This window comes from Rhamphochromis longiceps, linkage group LG4 (assembly GCF_057381845.1).
Source record: "Rhamphochromis longiceps isolate RC_006_pf linkage group LG4, R_longiceps_female_GT1.1, whole genome shotgun sequence".
NCBI classification, from domain to species: domain Eukaryota; kingdom Metazoa; phylum Chordata; class Actinopteri; order Cichliformes; family Cichlidae; genus Rhamphochromis; species Rhamphochromis longiceps.
This window is the reverse complement of record NC_140560.1, coordinates 25,774,191-25,796,359: the sequence shown is the minus strand read 5'-3', so window position 1 is coordinate 25,796,359 and position 22,169 is coordinate 25,774,191. Positions and strand designations below refer to the sequence as shown.

General features: G+C 41.7%; 2 protein-coding genes across 8 annotated transcripts in view; one reads left to right on the top strand and one right to left on the bottom strand.

Annotated features, from left to right (window-relative positions):
- LOC146671751 (BAR/IMD domain-containing adapter protein 2-like) overlaps positions 1–3,936 on the top strand; it is a 57,766-nt gene extending 53,830 nt beyond the window's left edge. For 2 of the 4 annotated variants that reach the window (XM_085404095.1, XM_085404098.1), the window contains one exon: positions 2,465–3,936. In XM_085404095.1, coding sequence (XP_085260221.1) covers positions 2,465–2,534 — 70 coding nt within the window. In that variant the 3' untranslated portion in view covers positions 2,535–3,936. The other 2 variants (XM_085404097.1, XM_085404100.1) reach the window with 2 other exon arrangements.
- Positions 3,937–4,017: 81 nt separating this feature from the next.
- aatka (apoptosis-associated tyrosine kinase a) overlaps positions 4,018–22,169 on the bottom strand; it is a 30,357-nt gene continuing 12,205 nt past the window's right edge. For 2 of the 4 annotated variants that reach the window (XM_085404091.1, XM_085404090.1), the window contains 13 exons: positions 21,369–21,502; positions 17,303–17,444; positions 12,763–12,842; positions 12,292–12,410; positions 12,111–12,198; positions 11,840–11,973; positions 11,046–11,130; positions 10,843–10,964; positions 10,505–10,654; positions 6,516–9,807; positions 6,247–6,427; positions 5,954–6,157; positions 4,018–5,599 (listed from right to left, as the gene is read on the bottom strand). In XM_085404091.1, the coding sequence (XP_085260217.1) occupies positions 5,571–5,599; positions 5,954–6,157; positions 6,247–6,427; positions 6,516–9,807; positions 10,505–10,654; positions 10,843–10,964; positions 11,046–11,130; positions 11,840–11,973; positions 12,111–12,198; positions 12,292–12,410; positions 12,763–12,842; positions 17,303–17,444; positions 21,369–21,502 (4,760 nt within the window). In that variant the 3' untranslated portion in view covers positions 4,018–5,570. Of the gene's footprint in view, positions 5,600–5,953; positions 6,158–6,246; positions 6,428–6,515; positions 9,808–10,504; positions 10,655–10,842; positions 10,965–11,045; positions 11,131–11,839; positions 11,974–12,110; positions 12,199–12,291; positions 12,411–12,762; positions 12,843–13,286; positions 14,035–17,302; positions 17,445–21,368; positions 21,995–22,169 lie in introns of those variants that run through there. The other 2 variants (XM_085404088.1, XM_085404092.1) reach the window with 2 other exon arrangements.

Below are 22,169 nucleotides of genomic sequence, written 5' to 3'. Positions count from 1 at the left end.
CCTCCTTCCGTCCGTCCTGGGGTGCTGCTGGTGGTGGTGTCGGTGTGGACAGTAGCGGTTGGTGGGTGGAGGATTGCGTTGAGCGAGAGAGCCAGAGCGGGGCCTACCTGCTCGGCATGCAGCGATATGGACTCTGAATTCGCTATCACAGTCCACCATCACGGACTGATCTCGCAAGAGACTGCCTTTGCTACTGCTTATCTTTCATGCATGTACATGGTTGTGTCATTTTGTCAAACTAAAGGACATTCATGTACTGTACAAGTGCCAAAAGACTTCAATGTCGATGTACTAAAGCCACTGACTGAATGGCCTTTTTAAGCACAAGTGGGCCCAATATTATTGATTTCCCACCAAACACATACACGCTCAAAAAGCTTTGTTCAAAGTAAGGCTGCACGGCAGATTACTCTGTTTCCATTCTGAGAGTTCCCCTACGTCCTGCTGTGCTTCCTCGTGTCAGTGCTAGATTTTATTTTCCGCCCAGAGGGTGTGTCATATATGCCTTATTTTGCTTTTTTTTTTTTCTATTTAATACAGATTTTATGTGCGATGAAGCATTTTTTAAATTGAGCTTCAATATTAAACATTATATATAGCTAAATATAAATTGTTTCTGTCCGTCCACTAAATTGCACTGTATTTTTGGTCATCACATGGTATAGTAAAAAAAAAGAAAAGCAAATTAAATTAAAATTCCCACTTTTGTCAACACAAACCCTCTTTTTGCCATCCTTTCCTGAACCTGCTGCCACAGTTATTACTTAAATAAAACGCCTCACTCCTGTAACCTTCAGTTTTGTCTTCTTTTTTGTTCTTTCCTTTCCCCCCCCCCCACTTTTTTTCTTCTAATCCTGAAGGTACAGTTAGCTTGGAAGGGTCCATGATCTTTTGTTGAGTATCCCCAATAACAGCTGTGAATTAGTTTTAGGTTAAATAATAACCACAGCTTCTGCAGCTTTCAGTGTTTATGATTGTATTCCCTGAGTGGCTATGTAGTTTTTTTTGTTGTTTTTTTAATTTATTTTTTTGGTCTTTTCTTTTTTTTTTTTAAAAAAAAATATATTGTCCTTGTAAAAAATCAAATCAAATCAATGATAATAATAATAATAAATATTATTATTAAATTAAAAAATTTACATATTTCCAGAAACAATGAAACCTGCTGATTAGTTGAAGTGTTTATCTTATGCATGCTGTGGAGGGAAACCAGAAAATGTAATATTGAGATTTGACCTTGAATGTATGGTGAATTTTTACAAAGGTATTCTAAATAAAACATACATCTATATATTAATAAACAGTGTGGTCTAACGAGAAATCTGTTCTGTCGATGATAATTTCCTTGTTCGGCTCAGAACTGATTCTTTTTATTTTTCACTTTTCCCTCTCAAAACCAACACCTACCTGTGACTCATTTCAAGCCACAACTCTGTTCGGTGCATGCGGTTTCATCCTTACTCACTCCCCCAAGCACCTGTAACATCTGTGCTGCTCTTGATAGCCTGTTGGTGTGTGAGGTGGTGTTGTGTGCACTTTGACCTGAACTCTGCCTGCCTGCTTTCCTTCTCTTTGGTTGTTTTTTAAATATGATTTTGACTTACTTGTGCTTGAGTTGTATTTGGGTCATATAAACAGCAGTGCACACATTTTTTGCAGACGTGCGGTTGATTTTATTTATTTTTATTTACTGTCAGATTTGTTCCCAGTGAGCTTTGCAATTTGAAAGGATTGTAGAGTGCTGTATACAGTATGGCATGTTGAGCATGAAGTGCGTACCTCTGTTTTGCATCCCCCATTTCAGTCGTGTACTGTTATCAGTTTCAGTATGTATGCATTGCACCAGACTAACCAGTGTCCTTACAAAATGTGACCCATGCATGATCTGAGAGATGAGCCATTCAAATCCAAAAGTTCTTTTTACCTTCCAGTTTGGGTCCAGAATTGTCCCGGTTCTGAGGGAACAGGACCTCCGTAAGTCCACCAGTCTCCATCGCCTTTCAGCCAAGCAGTCTCTTATCTTCTGCTCTCTATTACTGTCTGGTTCTCATTGTTGTCATTGGCTGTCTGGCTGCAGTTAAGACGCGGGGAATAGCTGGTCTTTTCTGTCCTTTGGCCTCTTTGGAGTTGGCATCACTTGGTTCTGTCAATCCAGCAGGCCTTGGGTTGTAAAAGAAGTACTTTTATATTTTAATTTATGTATTTTTTTTTCTTTCTGTGTGTAACCCAACATCATACAGAGAAGACACTAACCCTTCATGCATGCCTATAACACGCTATTTAATTAGAATTTGTTCATCATATGCTTGCTAAATCTCACAAAACTGCAACTTTTTGCTCAACTTACTGTTGGAAACTTTAGGAAGGTAGAAGTCTTTGGGTGTGGTTACATAATTAACCATCTAGATCTTGTACTTTGCTCAAGCTAACTATAAGTCTTGTCTCACCCCTCCTCTCCCCACAGTGACCGTTCCCTGGAGGTCTACCTCCGGCCTTCCTTCTCTGATGACCGAGCTGCACCCATCTTCTACTAGCAGCCTGCTGCCCCCTTTTTACCCTCGCGGGCCTTTCCTTTTTAAAAAGCAAGAGATAATGGCCAACACTGGCAGGTTTCAGTTGTATAACGTTATCGCAAGAGGGCCCAGTGGCTGTGGAAATTCACTTAAAGAATTTCCCATCAATGTTTTTTGCGAATGCTTTCACGAAACATTGAATGTTTTAGTCAGAACAGTGTGACAGTTAGATTTAATTATTTAGATCATACCAATTGTGAATAAGGTATTGCTAATAAGTTTTACTAGTGATGCCAATACATTAATATTTATCTGTACTTCTGTTATGCTATTTTTTTGGTTTCTGCAACACTTTACACTGTAACTTTCACTGGAGGATTATTTGAATTAAGTATCAGTGGAGGGGCACACTGCAATAGTTGCTTACATGAGCTGAGAAAACGAGAAAAGGATGGTTGTAAACAGTCTACCACACATTGCTGTAATGTGAACTGAGTAATTTGAATACTCAGACTGATGGTTGAACCCTGACAGGCGATGAGTAAACTATAATTTTGCTTTTGTTAGGTAATAGTATAGAATTATATATTGACTAGTTGTGATACAGTATACCCAGATTTTCAATGTGGGAACTGTGCCTTCTAGGTGTTCTTTTTTTTGTTTGTTTTTTCTTTATATGCATATGGCGATATCCATTTTGTTCTGTAAAGTGGTTTGAGGGAATATGCATCACAGTTCTATTTGTATTTTTATATTACTGAAAACGTTGATGGGATTATTTCACTTTCTTTGGCTTGAGCAAGCTTTCGTACAGTGCAGGCGCATTTCCACAGGTATAACACGGGAATAAACTGCTACTCTTTCCTTATGTTCAAATTTCAGTAATATCTAAGCTGCCAGATTGCCAGGAGGTTTGTTTTTTTTAATATATATATATATATATATATATATATATATATATATATATATATTCAGCTTAGAGGGGGTGGTAGCTTATCAGATAAGGTACAGTATTATCATAGCTTTGATCATTTGTTCTCAGTATTTTGCAGTACACTCACCTGGGACACAAGATTAGAGGCATGTTTTTCTTTTCTACAATATGCTGTATGGGGTTAGTGCTGAAAGTGTGGTTGAAAAGTAAGAATGTGTTGTGTGAATGAGCTGAAATGCCTCTTAGTCTCCAGGAAATAAACTGTTACGTCACAAACACCTTTTGTGGATGAGTCGTTTCCACTGAGAATTGCGGTCATGCTTTTACTACATAGCTCATTTAAGAATCAAGTTTCAAATGCATTTTTTTTAACTTTTATATAGCCCTCACCTCGTCCATGTCTCTCTGTTTGTATTATATCTGTACCGTGCAGAGCATGCATGTAAATTAACTTGTCCAAAATAAATCCATATGGGCACAGACTTCATACTTTTATGTGTTGTGTTTTGTTTGTTTTGCACTTGTTGACATTAATGCAGATAAATATATCACAGACACAAGAGGGGGAAAAGTATTTGGATTTATTTGTTTTGGATAGTACAACAGCCGTGAGTGAGGGATGAATGGAAACAGCAATGATGTTACTACCGGTGCATAGAACAACCCACCTCACCTTCTCCAAAGGCGTCTGCCACTTTAGCCAATGGGCTTTGAAATATCTCTTTGGCAAATTTGAGAGACTATCATCCTGGATTGCATCTTCTTCAAATTCTCTATACAAAAATACTAGCAATGTTTTCTCTTCTTGCAGAACTTCAAAGGCAAGGAAAGAGGAAACTGAATTGGCACTTGGAGCTACAGGAGGATAGAGAGGGGGGAGTGAGCTGCCGATACAGCAGTAGTAATTCAAGTCAAGCTACCTGCTACATGTTGATATAGGATTCATACAATTGTCCTATTTTGAATGTCTTTTTTTTTTTTCATTCCCTTATCACCTCATACCCGGTTCATTCAGCACTAACATAACAGATGCATAATGGATGAGACCAAGACCTAGATGTAGAAAAGATGCTCGGAAATGATAACTGACATTCAACATTTATAACTGGCATGTTGATACTGACACCACTCAACAGTGGTGACACATCTAAGTCCCTTTTAAAGTCGTTCTACTGATGATCAAATTTATTAAAAAAAACAAAAAAAAACCAACAACCCTAAATCTATAAACGGCACATGGACACTAATGGGGGGAATCTCATTGTTCAGCTGATTCGTTGCAGAATGTGGACACGAAGAGCAACATGGGGAACACAAAGTGCTTCAGAAAGGTGTGGAGAGCCGTGGGTTGTCATTAACTAGAGTGAGTGGTGGAGAATATGGTAGTGGTAACATCCTGGTTTTCTGTATTATGTTGCCATTAACATTAAATCCACAAAGTCCCACAATGGTGATTTGGATAACGTGAGAAATTAGGATGAAGCACCTCCAGCTCCACCATCATCACCAGCTATAACTTTTCATTGAAGTCAAATATTTTGTTTGAAAATCCATTGTAGTTTCTTATGTAACAACCATCAAGCACTGTTTTCTGGCACCAACAATGAGAGCCGTAACAGTCTTAAGTTGCCAGAAAATGCCAGATGGTAAGCAGATGGACAAAGGCAGCCAATGAGAGGAGCAGCTATGTCTGTCATTTCGCTTTTTTTTTCTTTTTCCTTTTTTGGGGGGATTATTTTTATAATTCACAAATCAAAAGAACTGTAAGGTCACGAAAAGGAACTGATGCCGCATTTAGCAAATAAATACTGCGTGTCAAAACTAACATTTCTATTTCTGCAGACAATAACACTTCGCTTTGTATCCACTTTAGGTTGCTATCCGTGCAGCTATTGCTCTTTCTTCATAAAAAATAAATAAAATAATAATAATAGTGTGCAAATCATTCGGGGTACTTCACTACAATATGAGGCACTGTCTCATAAAGGGTCACCAGGGTCAGATGCCCCAAAGGTCGATTAAAAAATAAAACTCTGTAAAACATCTAGATATAATAATGCTGCTTTTTCTGTGTTGAGAAGAACCTGGAATCGACCTTCTCTCATCGTGGTGGCACGGCACTCTCAGTCTTTTGGGTTATCGTCACTGTTCCCTGTGGGACACAAGAGATTGGAAATAGAAGGTAAAAATATTATATTTATTTATTTACCAACTTCACAACAAAAACAATTTAACCAGGAATGCCCTAGATCTACTTTGTCTGTGTAATAAGCCACATCGCTGCAAATATTAGCACTTAAATATTAGATTTTAGGAATCTTTAAATCCACTTTGTCTTTCAGCTGTTTATATTAGCTGCATGTGGATCTTTGCTTACAACATTACAATGGAAGCCATCTTTCAATAGCCAAAGTAGGATCAGTATTTTAAACTGAGGTGACGTTTAGTGGAGTGTCACAATTTTAGTGAAACTTTTACTACAAGTTGGACTAAAAGGCATTTTTACCTTTTGCTGAGCTCATCTGGGAGTCGCAAACATGTGTGATAGAGAATCGTGACACCATAAAACGATTAAGTGCTACAGCGGCTGGTTTAGGTGCCTCGGGACTGTTGGAGAGAGAAGTGGGTGTTAACGCGGGCTCAAGTGTGGTGACAGGTGAGGATGGACAGGGCTCAAAGGACAGGTCATCTTCCAATTCGCAGTTCCCACCTGAATGCACACAGGAAGTCATAATCGCTTTGTTAAATGCAGTGAGAAAAAAAGTGAGGCTTATTCTTTGCAACATATTACATCCTCACCCTCTTCTGATTTGTTTCCATCTGTTTGTTTAGAAACACAGGGTGATTCATGTGACTGAGCTTCAAGTTCAGGGTCAGGTTGGGGCTGCTGGTCAAAGTTTTTTGTCTCTGATGTTTCCTCTCCACTGGCCTCTACTTCTGTTGAGAAGGAATAGTCGGCCAGCTCTCCTGTGGGGCTCTCCTGGAAGGCATGAAAACCAATTAAGTGATTTAATTTAATATAATAATCTCCCCAGTTTGTACAACGTTGACCTATTAAAATATTGTACCTGGTCAAAAAGGAACACTGTGACATCATCAAAAAAAGACACCGCTTTTTTCTTCCTCTCCAACTCCTCACAGAAGGATTCGGTGAGCAGGCCGGGCATCTTCAGGAGGCTGCGGAGGTGTCTAGCCCTGCTGCAGTCACTCACCACCACCGGCACTGTGGTGAAATCCTCCTCACTCTCCTCACTGTCTTCATCTTGAATGTTGTAGGTCCTCAGCTCTTCATCAGAATCGCTATCATCCGAGTCATCTTCATCCTCTGCCTCCTCCAGTGGAGCTCTTACATTCTCTCCACAAAGCTCCAGCAATGATGAGGAAGTGGACAGGTCAAGAGGACCATTGGATTCTCCACACAAACTGTCTTGTGAGTCACATTCCTCTGCATCTATGTCCTCAAATTCTTCCTCATTTATTCTCGCACCATCCCCTCTGTCGTCTGTCTCCTCGTTGACATGACTGAATTCGGGTAGCTCCTCCTCCTCTGTGGAGCCATCACCATGTTCATTTTCTTTGGGGGACTCGTCATTGTCATTGTTGGTTATGGTGGAGCCAGTATGCAATGACTGGGAATTGGAGCAGTCTTCTCTCCTGCTCCCGTCTTCCCGGGCATCCTGGACAGTGGAATTTGGCTGAGATCCAGTGGCGGGGTTAAGCTCTGTGGAAGGTTCGTCTTCTGAGTGCTCTGTCTCCAACCCAAGATCATCATCTGCAGGGGCGGTCTCTTTGGTCAGGCAGCCACCCATCTGTGGAGGAAATGGTGACAGCATAGACAACCCAGGGGTGGGAAGAGAATGGGGTGAACTATTGTCAGCCTCTGAGAGATTCACCAAAGCACAACTTTTGATGTGTCTCAGATTTGTTAAAGTTTCCCCATTAGCAAACTTCTTTTCTACAGCATGATTATTTCCTAAAAGGCTTGGTTTCTCAGCAGGGGGGTGACAGTTACGTGGACCTGCAAAGAACTTACTGCCGTCCTCTTGGGGACTCCTCTCATCATAGTCAGAAAAATAGGCTGAGTCCCTGTAGGGGTTCTTCTCGGTTAGACTTTTTAACTGTACCTCTGAGTTGCTTGTGGAAGTGCAGACCCCTTGTCCTAAACCCACCTGCAAAACAAGCTCGGATTCTCCGCCCAGCCTAGGGCTCCTCTCACCACCCAGGGGATCTCCAAGCTCTTTAAAAATAAACTCTGGAGATTCGTTGTTCTCTGTGTCATAGCCGCTATCCAGTGATTTGGGCAGGACTGGGATATTGAAGGGATCAGGGCTTAAGGGGCTTGCCATTGATGAAAACATGTTGTTGGTGTCTAAAGAGTCACCAGCTGTCTCTGGCTTCTTCTGCGGGCTGAGCTCTTCCTCCTCTATCTCAGCATAGTCGAGGTTGAAGTCTGCAAAGATCCCTGAAGTAATATCTGTAATGTCATCTTCTTCCTCACTGTAGTCACCAAGTTCAACCAGGCATATGCTGGAGTCTCTTACGCCAACTCCTCTATCTAATGTTCTGCTTCTCTCAGGTGTCTCTGCATAGTTTAGCTTCTTGTCGCTCAGATCAAAAGATACTCCTGTCGAAATGCCCTCCCACATCTTACTTCTCTGCTTATCTGACAGTTGTCCTGCTTGACTAGCCTGAGGCTTCCTAAAAGAGGATGGTGATTTTATGTGGCTTGCCTCAGGTATCATTGCAGGATACGTTCTCTCTCCATAAAGAAATGATTGCGTTTCATATTTTCCACCCTCTCTATCTCTGGTATTTATTCTTGCATCTGTGAGAGAATTGGTACTTTGCACATTATCTTTAGTTGTGTTCCTTTCCACTTGAAAGGCATCTTCCTCTTTTTCTTGGTGGCATAAGTGAATGTATGAGCCTAAATCAGTTGGTTTGCTACAACTATTACAGTCAGATCCTCTTCCTCCTCCTTCTGAGGCATCACAAGATCTGGAGCTGTGGAAAGTTCTGGTGGAAACTTTGGTTAAAGACCATAATTCAGTTGTGTTTGACTGACTGGTATACTGCAGATCCAGACAGCTGTCACTTCCACTGCCTGTCTGCCTTGTGTCAAAGCTCAGGCTGTTATTGTTTGCAGAATGGTTTGAGATCCAGTTTGTGGCCTCTCCCTCGGAGAAAAGGTCATCCTCGATTTCTCCACTTCTCTGTTGACCCAAAAGCACGCCGTCAGCAGTTCCTGCATCAATTCCGATGTGGTTAACAATAGATGGTCTCTTTCTAAGATGACCTACCATATTATGGCAGCTTTCATTAACTGTGCTATGATTTGTGTTTGCTTCAAGGTAGGGATCACAGAACCCTAAGCTGGGGCTACTGACTGCTTGTGATAAACTGCGTGGGTTCTCTAACTGCTCCTTAGACTCTGCTGGCCTTTCTGCAGAGTCATTGAGATTGGACGAAAGGCAATTTTGGGAGTGGCCTAATTGTGGGGGGCTGGTGCTGTATATGTGTCTGAGCAGTGGTTCCCTGGTTAGCTGGCTAGTGGGACTTGAATCAGAGTCATAGGCAGTGGATTTGATGTTATCAGCAGTAGACCAGTATGCGCTGGGTTGTGCTGTGGTTGAACAAGTTTCACTCTCAGATAACAATCTGCTGTCACTGACTTCTAATCCTGGGCTGTAGTCCACAATGCTGTCATCCAGGTTAATGTTACACTCTACTGGTTCCTCTATGCGAATGTAGTACTCACTGCTGACTGAGGGGCTGTGGGCACTCAATACTGGAACCACACTCGGGTGTTGGGGTTCATAATAGGATGGGGACATGCTTGAGGTAAGGCTATCAGTCTTGCAGCCCCCTGTGGTGCTTCCCTTGCTTGAATAGTAGATATCCTGGTAATGTGGGTTCCCTTGGCCCAGTGGACCACTGGTGGAGGAGGAGCAGTAGGGTTGCTCAGCTCGGGCCTGCTCCCATTTGTATTCAAAGTTGAGACCGTGGCTGGTCTCTGTGACAGTCAGTAGGTCATCACCTGTGTCAGAGTGGAAGCTGTCAGAGAAGTGCTCCAAGAGGGGGAAGGAGGATGAAGCAGAGGAGGCCAGCTCCACTGCTTGAGTTTGGTCTGTATTAGGGGCATCAGCTGAGGCTGGTGTAGGGGTTAGAACTAGAGCTGTGGATGTAGCTGTGTGAGAGGTGCTGCCAAGCAAATTGGGTCTCAAGGCATTCCAGCGTTGCTCAAAGTCTTCCTCAGCTTCACTGGAGCCTTTGGCACACAAGTATGTGACCAGAAGGTGTACTTCCTCACTGCTGGGTCTCAGCTCTGGCTGCAGCCAGCAGAACTGCATTACCTCGTACCTGAACGGAGAAGAGGGACCGAAAAGACCACACACACCTTCAGGCTGGAAAACACTTATTGGTATCCTAAGATATTTTTGTTAAAAAAAGGAGAAAAGTTCAGAAGCAACATTTAAAAAAAAGGTAATATAAGGAGAACTTCAAAGTCAGCACTTTATAGCAACACCTAGCACTTATTTACTGCACTAGTCAATAGCATATACAGCATAGTATATGAAGGAGGTGCAGTGGAGATGCTGACACAGTTAGAAGATGTTTATGCTTTTCTTTGTGCATCTGTGTGGCTTCTCAGTGTTTGTACCAAATAGTTTAATTCCTTAGGGAGCAGTTTTGAAATAAAAAATAAATAAAAAACAATATCTGGCAGGCTTCCCAGGTAAAGATGAATGAGGTGATTCGGATCTGGTCGATGCCAAGGGGATCATAAAGAATAGGGAGAGTATTGATCATCTGCCCTTGGTAGCAAAGACAAATGTTGCTACAATGGACTTGTATCAAAATAAATAAAAAAGATATAAAACGGGAAAAATAAGGTTGTTAGAAACTCATTGGTCAGTTTGAACTGAAGGCTTACCAGCATCTAGAATCTATTTTGTGTGGCATCACTAATGTATAAGCTACTAGTCTTTTCTGAGTGTCAGTATTCACTGTATGTACAGTAGGTTCTCCTGAGTGTAGTTATGTGTGGATGTCTTACCAGCGGTCAGCCAAGGGGAACTGGAGCTGGGGTTTGGGTAGTTTAAGCTGCTGTTCCTTCACAGCATATGTCAAGACCTGTCTGTCAGAATAGTGTCTATACGGCTGGTTTCCCAGCTCAAACAACTCCCACAAAGTCACTCCAAATGACCTGAAACACACAAAGAAATATTTTAGGTTGGTCACTTCACATATTCCGGATAGAAAAACTTTCCAAACAAACTGTTCCACTCATTCGGTAACCCTTCAGACGGCTTGCCTTAAGTATGTGTGAACTCGAACTGTAGCTTCGATAATCTGCAATAAAAGCTTGCATTTCTCTCCCTTTACATAACTCACCATATGTTGCTGCTTTTGGTTTGGTCAACAACCAACAGGTTTCCATGGACCTCATCTATGAGTTCAGGTGCAATCCAGCGCAGGGGTACCCAAATCTGGTCTTGTGTTATATAATAGTCATCCTACAGAATTAAAAAGAGATATTGAGTACTAGGAGCATTACTAGCAGTCTTTAAAAATTACAGATATTTCAAAAGACTGACCTTGTACCGACTGTGGGAAAGTCCATAGTCTCCAATCTTAACTGACATTTCTGATGTTAGGAGGCAGTTTCGCAAGGCCAGGTCACTGTTGAAAATAAAAAACAACCAACCCCCCAAAACTGTTAAATAGAGAGATAAAACAATGCCACTTTTATTCAGAAAGACGCACTATGTGCAACAATGTAGTTGTTATTGTTTTCCCCTAATTAACTCTCTGTCCATGTGTGTGTTACAGTCTAAGCCTGTTCCTTAATAATTTAACTTTTTGGTATTTTTATGTTTAAAAAAATGTTTCTCTTGGGATCCGATCTAGTTTAAAAAATTGCAGCTGAAGTGTCTTGAGAAGAGTCTGTGTGATTTTTCTTTTAACCTGCACTAGAATGTTGGCACTTCTTTTTTTACAGCAACATACAGTAATGTTGTCAGTTAAAATTCAGTGATAAATGACAGAATTATACAATTAGAGTAACATACATATCACCTAAGTGCGTAAACACACTCACAATTAAGTCAGTAAGTGGAATCTCACCTCCTCCACAATGGGAGCTTTCAGCCTGGCAGTCACTAATTGGTTGCTATGGCCACCACCACTGCATGGATGGTGGAGTGAGAGCGAGAGGGGCTCGCCCCCAGCAACAAAATCACTGATGCTGGAGTTTGTGACAACTACTCAGGCAGCACCAGGATGTTGTTGCCAGGAGAGACCAACAGGTGGCGCACAAACCATTCAAGTAGATTCTTCCTTTTAAAGCTCAAATTGCAGAAGGTAAAGGGAGCGGGACTGACACACGTACCTGTGGATGAAGTTGTTTTTGTGAAGGTGCAGAAGCCCTGAAGCAATGTCACATGCCATTCTCTGGAGGATCAACGGGTCAGGTGTCTCAGAATCAGCTACTTGACAGCTGTGGAGGTAACTCTTCAGATCACCCTAAGAGGGGAAAAAATATGAGAACATGAGACACACTGACTTTTCTTTAATTCTGCAAACAAAACTAAACAAAGAAATTTAAAAAAATATATATGAAGGACTGAACAAACAAAGTTGGTCATTAAAATGTGTCTTACCATAGGGCAAAACTCCATGACCAACAGAAAAGGAGTAACCTCTGTACATTGTGCCAAGCACTGCAAGAGGGCAGGGTGCTGGAGGGTCCTGTGAGACAATTTTAGAAGGTATGATTGTGCAAAAACCATACCGGTAATAAAATAAAAACGTGTGGAGTTTCTGAAGTTTGATAAAACTGACCGGTATGGCTGGACCTCTTCAAGAAATTGCATCTGGTCCTGGACACTGGCACTGGCCTTCAGCTCCTTCACCACCACCTGCGTGGTGCTGAGGCCTGCATTGACCTCGCCCAGCAGAACCTGCAAGATTTAGCCAGCATCGATAAACTGTAGATTTAGAAACCAAAGTAAACATAAACTAGGAATGGAAATAGTGTGCGAAACAATCCAGGAAGCAAGGTAAAATGTAGGGAATCTAATGTGGCTGTGTATTTCAACTCTTCCCCTGTGGAATAAACTCCCCGATCGAATTAGCCTCACTGGAGCATTCAATATAAGAGTAGAACACATTTTAAAAACCACGTATTATAGTAAGGAAGCTGCTGTTTAAACTAGAATATTAAAATAGTAATATTGAGTGCAAAGGTGTTTAAAATCCCTCTATCTAAAAACTGACTGAGTGTATGCTTTCAGAACTAAATAAAAGTTTTACCTTGCCAAACCAGCCATTTCCAATCTCCTTCAGATAGAGCAGACTGTGGCGTCCAAGGTCTGATGATTTCAGCAGTTGGACTGGAAAAGAGCAATAAGAAAGACATACAGTAAGATTACTCTCAGACAGGAAGAAAATGACGGCTTTAGCATCAAGGAAGTGACTAAAAGAAAAGGAATCTTACAAGAACAATTTTCAACGCACTGAACGAGGTAAACGAGAAAAATCGAAAGTTAAGAATGCTCTCTGCAGAAACAAAAAGAAGCTGAGCTCCACAGCAGAGAAAAAGAAAACTGAAAACACAGATAAGGCAAAAATACAGAAACCTCTCTGAGCAAAAGAATACATTTCCTAAATAAAATGTCACATTTACTGAAGAGAAGCTTGCCTGAAGCCAAATAAATGTTTTACTTTCCATATAAATTAAAGTGTCCTTTAAGAACAAAGAATTTTTTTGTCACGACACAAATTGCAGCAACACCATAATTCTACAAATCATCCATCTTATGCACAAAATCAAATACCTCCATGGATCTTCATATTTTAAGTATGAAGATGTTGAAAAGGACGATGATGATGGAGCAGCGGAGCGGCCAGCCACTCTGAGCACCGTCACAGCGACTGAGTCCGAGTCCCAGGCTGAGATGAAGTACTGGTTCAGAGTGTGAGAACCAAGAGCCCGTGGCCCCGGCCCCAGCCCCAGGCAACTTAGCCTCATTGTGTGTATGTGAGAAGGAGCCCACGGTCACAGTGTGTGTGTGAGCGCCTCGGCAGGATTTAACCCTCCGAGCCCTTGCACAGCTGAACAAGCTCACCGCGTTGCCTCTCCCCGTCTCCACCGAGCTCATCCTCCAACTGGGACACATAGAAAAACACATACTGTCCTCATCTAAAGCTCTCCAGCTGTCGAGCAAAGGCCGAAATCCCTGCTTCCTATATAGGCTTCCAGCTGCAGTACACAGAAGAGCAGACAATCTTTAAGTCCGATCTACTGAACAAAAAAAAAAAGATGAGATGAGATTTCTGCCCTTGCTTCTGGTCATGTATCCCGCCTGATGTGACTGTCATGTATGTTGGTTGTGTGCCGTTTGACACGCCACCTCTATGTGCAGCTTCAAGACACCCAGGAGTGACATAAGGCCCCCATAATGCCCCCCTATCACCCAGGACAGCAGCATTCCTCAGCCAAACATGACACAAACACTGCTCTGTCCACAAAAAAAGACCTCTGTCATACGCATTCACCACCCCTATCTCTCTGCTCTTAGGTCCTGGTGCATGCCACCACCCTTCCCCTGTCTTTCCTCATTCTGTCACAGACCCCTCACTGTATTCTCCTCATAATGCCAGTCCTCCGCTTGCGCGTTCCATGGACGTTTTAGCCAGGCCTTATGCTCCCCCACTGCCCAGCCGGTTTAAAACAGGCCCATTGTTTGGTTCGCTCACTCACACACACATTCACAGTGTCTCCTGGTACCCAGTGCACCAAACACACACTTGCAGACACACACACACACAAAAGTGGCACACAAGGCCCATTCTCCACTGGATCGCTGGACAGAGGTTGTGTCACAGTGATAACAGAACAACACTTCTCCACCCCAGCCTCCAAGCCTCCACTACCCCTGCTCGACAGAGCGACAGAGAGAGAGAAATTAAGAAGTCATATTATTCCAAATGTGGAATTTATGAGCGTGAGTGTGCATTCTTGTCCTACTATTGGCATTTCTTGAAAAGATGCAACTGAAAATACATGCTAACACTTTAAACATGGACTTTGAGTCAGCTTTGAGCTTCTATAGGGAGTCTGAAAGTTTGACATGATCTGTTAGACAAAAGATTAGAGCAACAAGTGGAAAAGAAGAACTCTCAGATGGTTAAAGGCAAACATTGTGCTGTGTGTTCAAACTGATGTATGGGTTCATATAGAAAATATCATCCATGCCTGGTGTATAAAATATACTACTGGTATTTTCTTACCAGTAGTGAGGATAATTCATTCACCCCATGCATGCTAGTGTGAGGGTAGGCAGTTTATGACACGTGAAGGAGCTTCTGATGATTATGTATGGGTAACAACAAATGTAAAACATATATTCAGAAAAACCGAAAATATCAACTTTAAAGGAAATATACATTCTGTGTATCTTCAGTGCTTAATTGTGTGAAATATACGTGTAAAAAAGTAAATCCAATAGTACAAAAGGTTCAACTATTTATAAAGAGGAATGAGTCATAGAGTGTTCTCCCTCTGAATCACTGGAAGGAGTCAATATCACTCTTTTCACGATCTCGCCTTTCGCCATTTACCCATTCCTCACCCTGCAACACCTGGACCAATCATACAGCAGTAGCTATGGGGGAAAGAGGCGAGAATAGTGATTGGCTGTGAGCCTGAGGCTGCCTTGTCCAATCATTGCTGACGCTTACATCCTGGGACGCTGAGCAGCAACTCACCTCCCTTCTAGCTGAGCACAGTGCAGCGCACACAGCCAGTGAGTCATACAGGGTGAGGCACTTTGAGCACCCAGGATCTGACTTGCACTGAGATCGACAAATATATACACGTCACATCAAGGCGAAACCGCACTTGAACATCCCGCGTCTGAGGTAGAATGTCGTGAAATAACACAAATATAGAATTATCAACTAAAAATACCAAAATAACATGAAACACTGTTCTAAAATAAGATGATAAAAACAGAAAAAAACAAACCGCATTCATGAGCTGGAACATGGATTTAACCCTCATCTCATTGCCTGGGTTCCATGCAGATCACAGAGCATAATCTTTGACATATCTCACTTTTTCTCGTATTTTCATGACTTTTTTAGGCAATTTGTTCCTAATGATTCCACGCCCCTGTTTTCCCTTTTTTGCTTTAATTAGTGTTTTTTAAAAATACATATGTTCTGGGGTCTCAGGAGACCCCAATTACACCTAAGCAGTTTTTTTTTTTTTTTAAATAGAACTATTTATTTAGTCAATGTTTGCCATGAGTCTCAAATGGGAGTATCACACAGTTTTCACAGAGGCGGAGGCACTCTAGCAGTGATTTTAAAGAAGAAAAACTCAGATGTCATTGCCAGATGGAATCTTATCAGAACATTGGAGACATCGCCGTCTACATGTCTACCTGAGACAGATAGATGCCCTGGTCCTGCCACATATGAAAAGGAGGGCTGATACTGTTGCATTGCAAGCCTCAATCTGAGCAGCAATGACCCCCCCTGGGCAAAACTCCATCTGCTGATGTGACTGTCAAATGCTAGGCTGGACAATCTAAAAGGTGTTACCTTTGCTGCTGAAAGCAGAAACTGTTTGCTTCCCCTGTCACATGCCAACATGCCCTGAGCAAAGCATGAGGCTAATTGGGTGCTACAGTGTAACTGCCTGGATTTTGTGTTTGTTTTTTGCTAGTTCCAGTCTCTGTTAAACTGAAGTTAGAGTCGGTTTACATTTCCAGCAATAAGTCAGACTTGCTTCAGTGGGTGTTGGTCGATTCTGTTCATGGACAGAATTTCTGGGTGCAGCCGGGGGGTGGAGGGTGTCAGGTTCAGTAGTCTCAGGATCTCGTTTCTGTTTTTCGCAAATGATGTGGTTTTGCTGGCTTCATTGAGCCATCACCTTTGAGTTTGTTCTTGGCCTGTTTGCAGCCAAGTGTGAAATGGCTGGGATGAGAATTAGAAGCTCCAAGTCTAAGGCCATAGTTCTCAGCTGGAAAAGGGTGGAATGCCCACTCCACTTCAGAACAAGCGGCTGCCCCAAGTGCAGCAGTTTAAGGTATCTTAGTGTTTGTACACGAATGAAGGGAGAGTGAAGGAGGAGACTGACAGATAGGAGAATTCTTTGCAGGCACTGAGCATATTAGTGAATCTATCAGTTTAATGGTCAGTGTAAGTTCCTACATTCTCGTATGGTTATGAGCTCTGGGCAGTGACTGTTTATATAACTAATAATGCTTTGAGTAGCAATAAGGTGTGATATAATCATTATTTTGCTATTATATTTGCCTCTTGGAGTAAATTGCAGGGTTTTTGTTTTTTGTTGGGTTTTTTTCGTCTTTGTTTGTTCGTCACATCAGTCCATGTATGTTAAATATGTTGGCAGGATGAGGGTTGAAAACACTGCTGTAGCAGTCTCATGCAATGGGGTTAGGTCAGATCCTTTTTTTACATTTGCGAAATTATGCAGCAGGTCAATTTCTATATATGTTGCACAGTAGTTACATATCGCTCTTTTAGTGAGACACAGGGTAAGGGAGAAGAAACAAATAAAAGACTAAAAATGAAGAAGGCCAACTGAGCTTGGCAGAATTAGCTCAGTTCATATCTTCTACACGAATAAAACCAGTGAGATGTTCCACAATCCACTTGAGAAATGTAGCCTTTGTTACATCTCTTAGAATGGCTTAAAAGAAGTAATGGAGGTTAAGAGGACTGAAAAAAAAAACACCAAGCAAACCCAAGTTAATAGTTCAAATACTCCAATACATCACCTAGAAGTGTTATTTGTGTATGCTGTTGTGCAGTTTCTTACTGGATCTGCCAGGTTGTTTGGAGACAGGCAGGGAGACCTCGGTGAGTGGAAGGATGTAAACCTCGGGGCCATTCTGGGAGGAAGGCGAGGCCAGGGCGGAGAGATCTGCCTGGTACTCCTCTCCCTCTGTGTTTTCAAACTCCTGGCGCAAAGAAACACGCTGGGATTAGTCATCCACTCACAGTCGTCCTTCCACTGAAATAGTGGGAGACAATGGTTCAACTGTGAAGACATTCAAATGCACTGAGGCACTTCCACCTACCCATATACATTAGTCATGTACATTGTAGGGTGCATTGTGTGGGACGCTGTGGGGGAACACATAAATGCATGCCACTATTCAAACCGTATACACAAAGCCTGTCTTTATTTCCTCCCTCCAGTGTATTTACTTTCTTACACAGCTGAACATCAGAAACATAATTCTTATTTTCAGGTTTTGTTTTGTTTTTTATTCACAGAGAAAGAAACTTTGTTGTTGAGTACATTTTATCTCATAGAGACTTGTTCTAATAGATTTAACTTTGAAAATTACATCAGGATTCGCACTAACAGGCCTCATGGGAAACAACTGTGTTCTGATAGCTGTGAGATTTAAACTGTGCTATTACATCTGCCACTACAGTGTTTGAATGATCTCAGTTTTCCCTGGTGTTTCCGTCTGCACAGTTTTATGCGACGCAGTCTGTATTGCACACTACACACAAAAAAGCTATTCACACAGTGTACACTGAGCCACTATAGCACATTAGGAGGAAAAGGAAGCGAATATAATCAGCTATAAAAAACAAGCAAACAAACAAAATGCTAATCCCCTCCTCCAAGAGGCAAAACTCATGGAAGATGATGATCCTCTCTTTCCATTTGCTATACACCATATCCCATATCTTCCACTCTGCCACTTATACTTCATCCTAAAAATGGACTCTCTGGTCTGCTGCAGTGTCCTTGCACTTCAGCTGCTGTAGCTTGTCCATGCTCTCTCCCAAAATGTATGCATAAATACTGCTGATATTAAACCAAGAGGCAGATCTCTATGGACTACTTGTCTTTTACTGGCCAGTAGGAACACTTAGCACTTGCAAATGACAAATCCTGCACTGCCGTTTACATGTAGTTGCCTCTCCTCACCTTCTGCTGCATGCATATAGTTTCAAAATATGCATTGTGTTCATTCACCCAGTAGGTAGAATTTATTGTTTGGTAATTTACAAATAAGGACCACCATTATTGATACAATTGCTAAAAATACTGAGTGAAAAAAAACAACCAAACAAACAACAGTAAATAAACAGTAAAGTAGAAAAACTGTAATCTAATATATATAATAGGAAAAATTGGTTTCATCAGGATATGTAAAAATAACTGAATAAAGCAAGAGTCTCACGTGTGTTCCATTAATTTATTGTTCAGAGCTTTTTCTCCAGCAGTTTCAGCCTAACAGCAACCTCTGAAAGGTTAATAACCACTGATGTAAAGAAACAGTATAGAGAGAGCTGGAAGAAATTAGAAAGGATGATATTAAGCTGCAGGTTGAATATTTGAATGGCTGTGTGTGTGTGTGTGTGTGTGTGTTATTCAACATGTGTTATAAAACACTAATATGTACATAGGAATGTGTGTGTCTTTCTCATTGAGCAGAACCATCTGCCACTCTCCTCAGAGTGAAGTGTGAAAGCGAGCACCTGGCTGTGAGTGAGCATTGCACAGCTCCCCTGAGAGCCTTCAGTTTAGAAAGCACTTAATACCCAGCCTCGCACTATATGCACCAGTAAGAACACTGCGATGAAGAGGAATAATGAAGCTTTTTGGACGGTGCAACAGTGCAGCTCTGCAGTCCCACAACACTGCACACCTTACAAGCGAGTTGTTGAGAGGGACAGACAGGGGGACCGCTTAATCATGATGTGATACCTGGTGTTAACCTAAGAAACAGAGATAAATATTTGAAAACATCTGCGCTCTAAAATCGAAATATATCTCCCTTAACAAGAACTTGGCTTGTCTTCATATGCAGTGTCTGTCATGTCCTTGTGCAAGACACTGACTCGTTAGGACGGCTGTTTAGTAGCCCTATTTCCATCCTGAACTCTGATGACATGGTGCTGGAAGACAATATCCCTGCAGGAATCAATAGTTCTATACTGGTTTATCAACCCGGCTGAAAGACGAAGCTTTGCTTTGTCAAGAAAAACAAATCAACTATTGTATGATGGTGTTTTAGCAGCTTAAGCCATCTTTGTGTCATTAGGGCCAGTGAAAAGTAGACACAGACTGAGGCTTCCGCTGTTCCTGCTGGTTATTAAACTATGTTTTCACATAATGAGGCTGAGGCGATCTGGCATGGGAGAGACAGACTGCCACACACACAAACACACACATAAACACACTTATCCACTAATAGGAAAAGTTCTGCAGTTGTTAAAGGTACCTCTCTATGCAGTGCTCATTAGTGACACTGTTGTCCCTGCAGCATGTACCTACTAGAGGCAGTTCCCATTGATTCTCATCACATATAGTACATACACAAGGAACAAGCAGCTCGGCTCTAATCCCCACTCCTGCACTGTCCTCTGCTTTCTACAGCTATCTAATCAACAACAGCAATGTCGAACACAGGTTTCATCCTCCCATTTGAATACTGTAATTGAATTTGCTCAAGTAATTACAAATAAAGACACTGTTGTCCAGTCAGGGCTGGACAACAGTGTCTTTAGCTAAAAACAGTTACAGACAAATATACATAGACAAAATGAAAACATATTGCAACACTTCTTCCATAAAACAAACAGCATGCTCATAAGAAACTAGTAATGGCAAGAAGCAGGCACGACAGCGACTCGAGAGTTACTCCTCCCTCTCTCCTTCTTTCCATATGCCCCCTGCCTGTGTCAGTCACTGTTAGCCCTCATCAGCTGCTCAGTTCAGCGCTGATGTTTGACACAGCATGACTGAGTCATGCTGGCAGCCAAAGGCAACACACAGACAATGTGTGCCAGTGTGGAATTGGTAAGTCTTCCACTTTCATACAATCAGACAATAGTCATTAGCAAGACTAAAACACTTAAGGTGTGCTTTACTGATGCAGAAAGAGAGAGACATTCACTTCAATTAATTAAACCCTTTTTTTTGAGGAAAAAGGGAAACAGGAACAATAATTTGTTTACACACATGCCAACATAGATGTAAGGCAAAAACACAGTTTGTATAAATTCTAACAAGCTTGGAAGTCAATAATTGTTAGGACCATTTTACTCATCATCACAGTTTTTTTCAGGAAAAATTCAGTTCAATTCAGTGGTATTATATAGCACCATATCACAACAGTTGCCTCAAGGGGCTTTACATTGTAAGGCAAAGACCCTACAATAATGCAGAGAATACAGGCTTCTTAAAGTACATTCAAAGCTATCCTTTAGGCACTGGCTGCCTTGTGTTCCATGATGGGTAGCGTTCCACTGGCTGTTTTTCTACCCAGGTATGCTTTTACTGCATGGGTAGTACGTAACTGACATGCTGAAAAACAAAGCTGCTGTCAATCGAATGCTTTCTAGACAGCATTGCATGCTGGATCAAAATCTTTGTGTTCGGAATTGCATCAATTTTGACAAGATCCCGCAAACCCCTGGCTGAAGGGTCTCCACCAAGTTTTACTGATGGCTGTACACAATCAGTGTTGTACCTTTCTCCTGACCCTCTTCATATATACTGACAGTGATGTGAACCAAAATTTCAAATTTGGATTCATTAGTCCATCAACCACAGATTTTGAGCCTAGTTCTTTTGTCATTTGGCTTATCTAAGCATTTTCTTCATGTTTCCCTTCCTTTAGAATGGATTCCATGTGTGTCCGTGTGTGTGGACACTAGCAGTGTGTTATTTTAAATGCATAAAATCTAACAAACTTCAGCAGATATAAAAGCAAGTTTCCTTTTTTTCCCCCACTTCCTTTCTTTTTTTTATTACTCGGCTAACTCGCAGATCATCATATTCCCTGGACATCTACTGACTCCATAGAGTTTGTGTTACTCTCACTACGTCCAGTTGGGGGCAGCAGGGAGCTCACCTTGAAGCCAATGTCTCCCTTCTTGCAGCAGAGGCAAGCCAGCATGAGGAAGATGAAGGTGAAGAGGCCAGAAAAGGAGACAGCTACCACTGCCAGAGATGAAGGCCAAGACAGCTCGCTCAGTGGAGCCCCATCTGCAACATCAGAAGATAAAGCGAGTGTTAAAAGCATGGAACCAGAGATCAGATGGTAAACTGTAGTCATACAGGAAATTAAAACCAAAGTGCAGATAGAGGTGATTTGTGAATGTTTATGGGCAAGCCTGATGAAAGAAGCATGACTCCTCATTAGCATTTCTTCTTCAGTTTCATATTCATCTCCATAGACTGTGTAGAAAGCAGGCTGCCGTAGATTAATTACAGTGGTTACGATGTACTCTGAGTCATAGAAGCTGAAAGTTTTAAACCGCCCACCAAAACAATTACTGCTAAATAAACGAATAAAGCGGCAGCAGAGTAGGAGTAATGGCTCATTCTATTTCAGTGTAAAAAACGATGATGAAAATGCTGACTGTGTACTTTTAATGCACTTTGCAACTTCTTCAATACCACCCAAACTGCTCTCAAAGGAGTGTTTGGAACTAAAGTACAACTAAAAATTAATTAGTTGTAAGTAATTGATTTCCATTAAACCACGGCAAAATGGTTTCTTTTGGTTTATATGTGGCCACAATCTGCTGTGTTGTTCCTGTATGCATATATGCAGCACACATGTGTCAGTTTGTCTTTCAGCCTGTAGTAACTTAGAAAAGGCCAGAGGGGCCAGATGTCAGAGTTTGGCGCATCTACATAAGCTGATTTA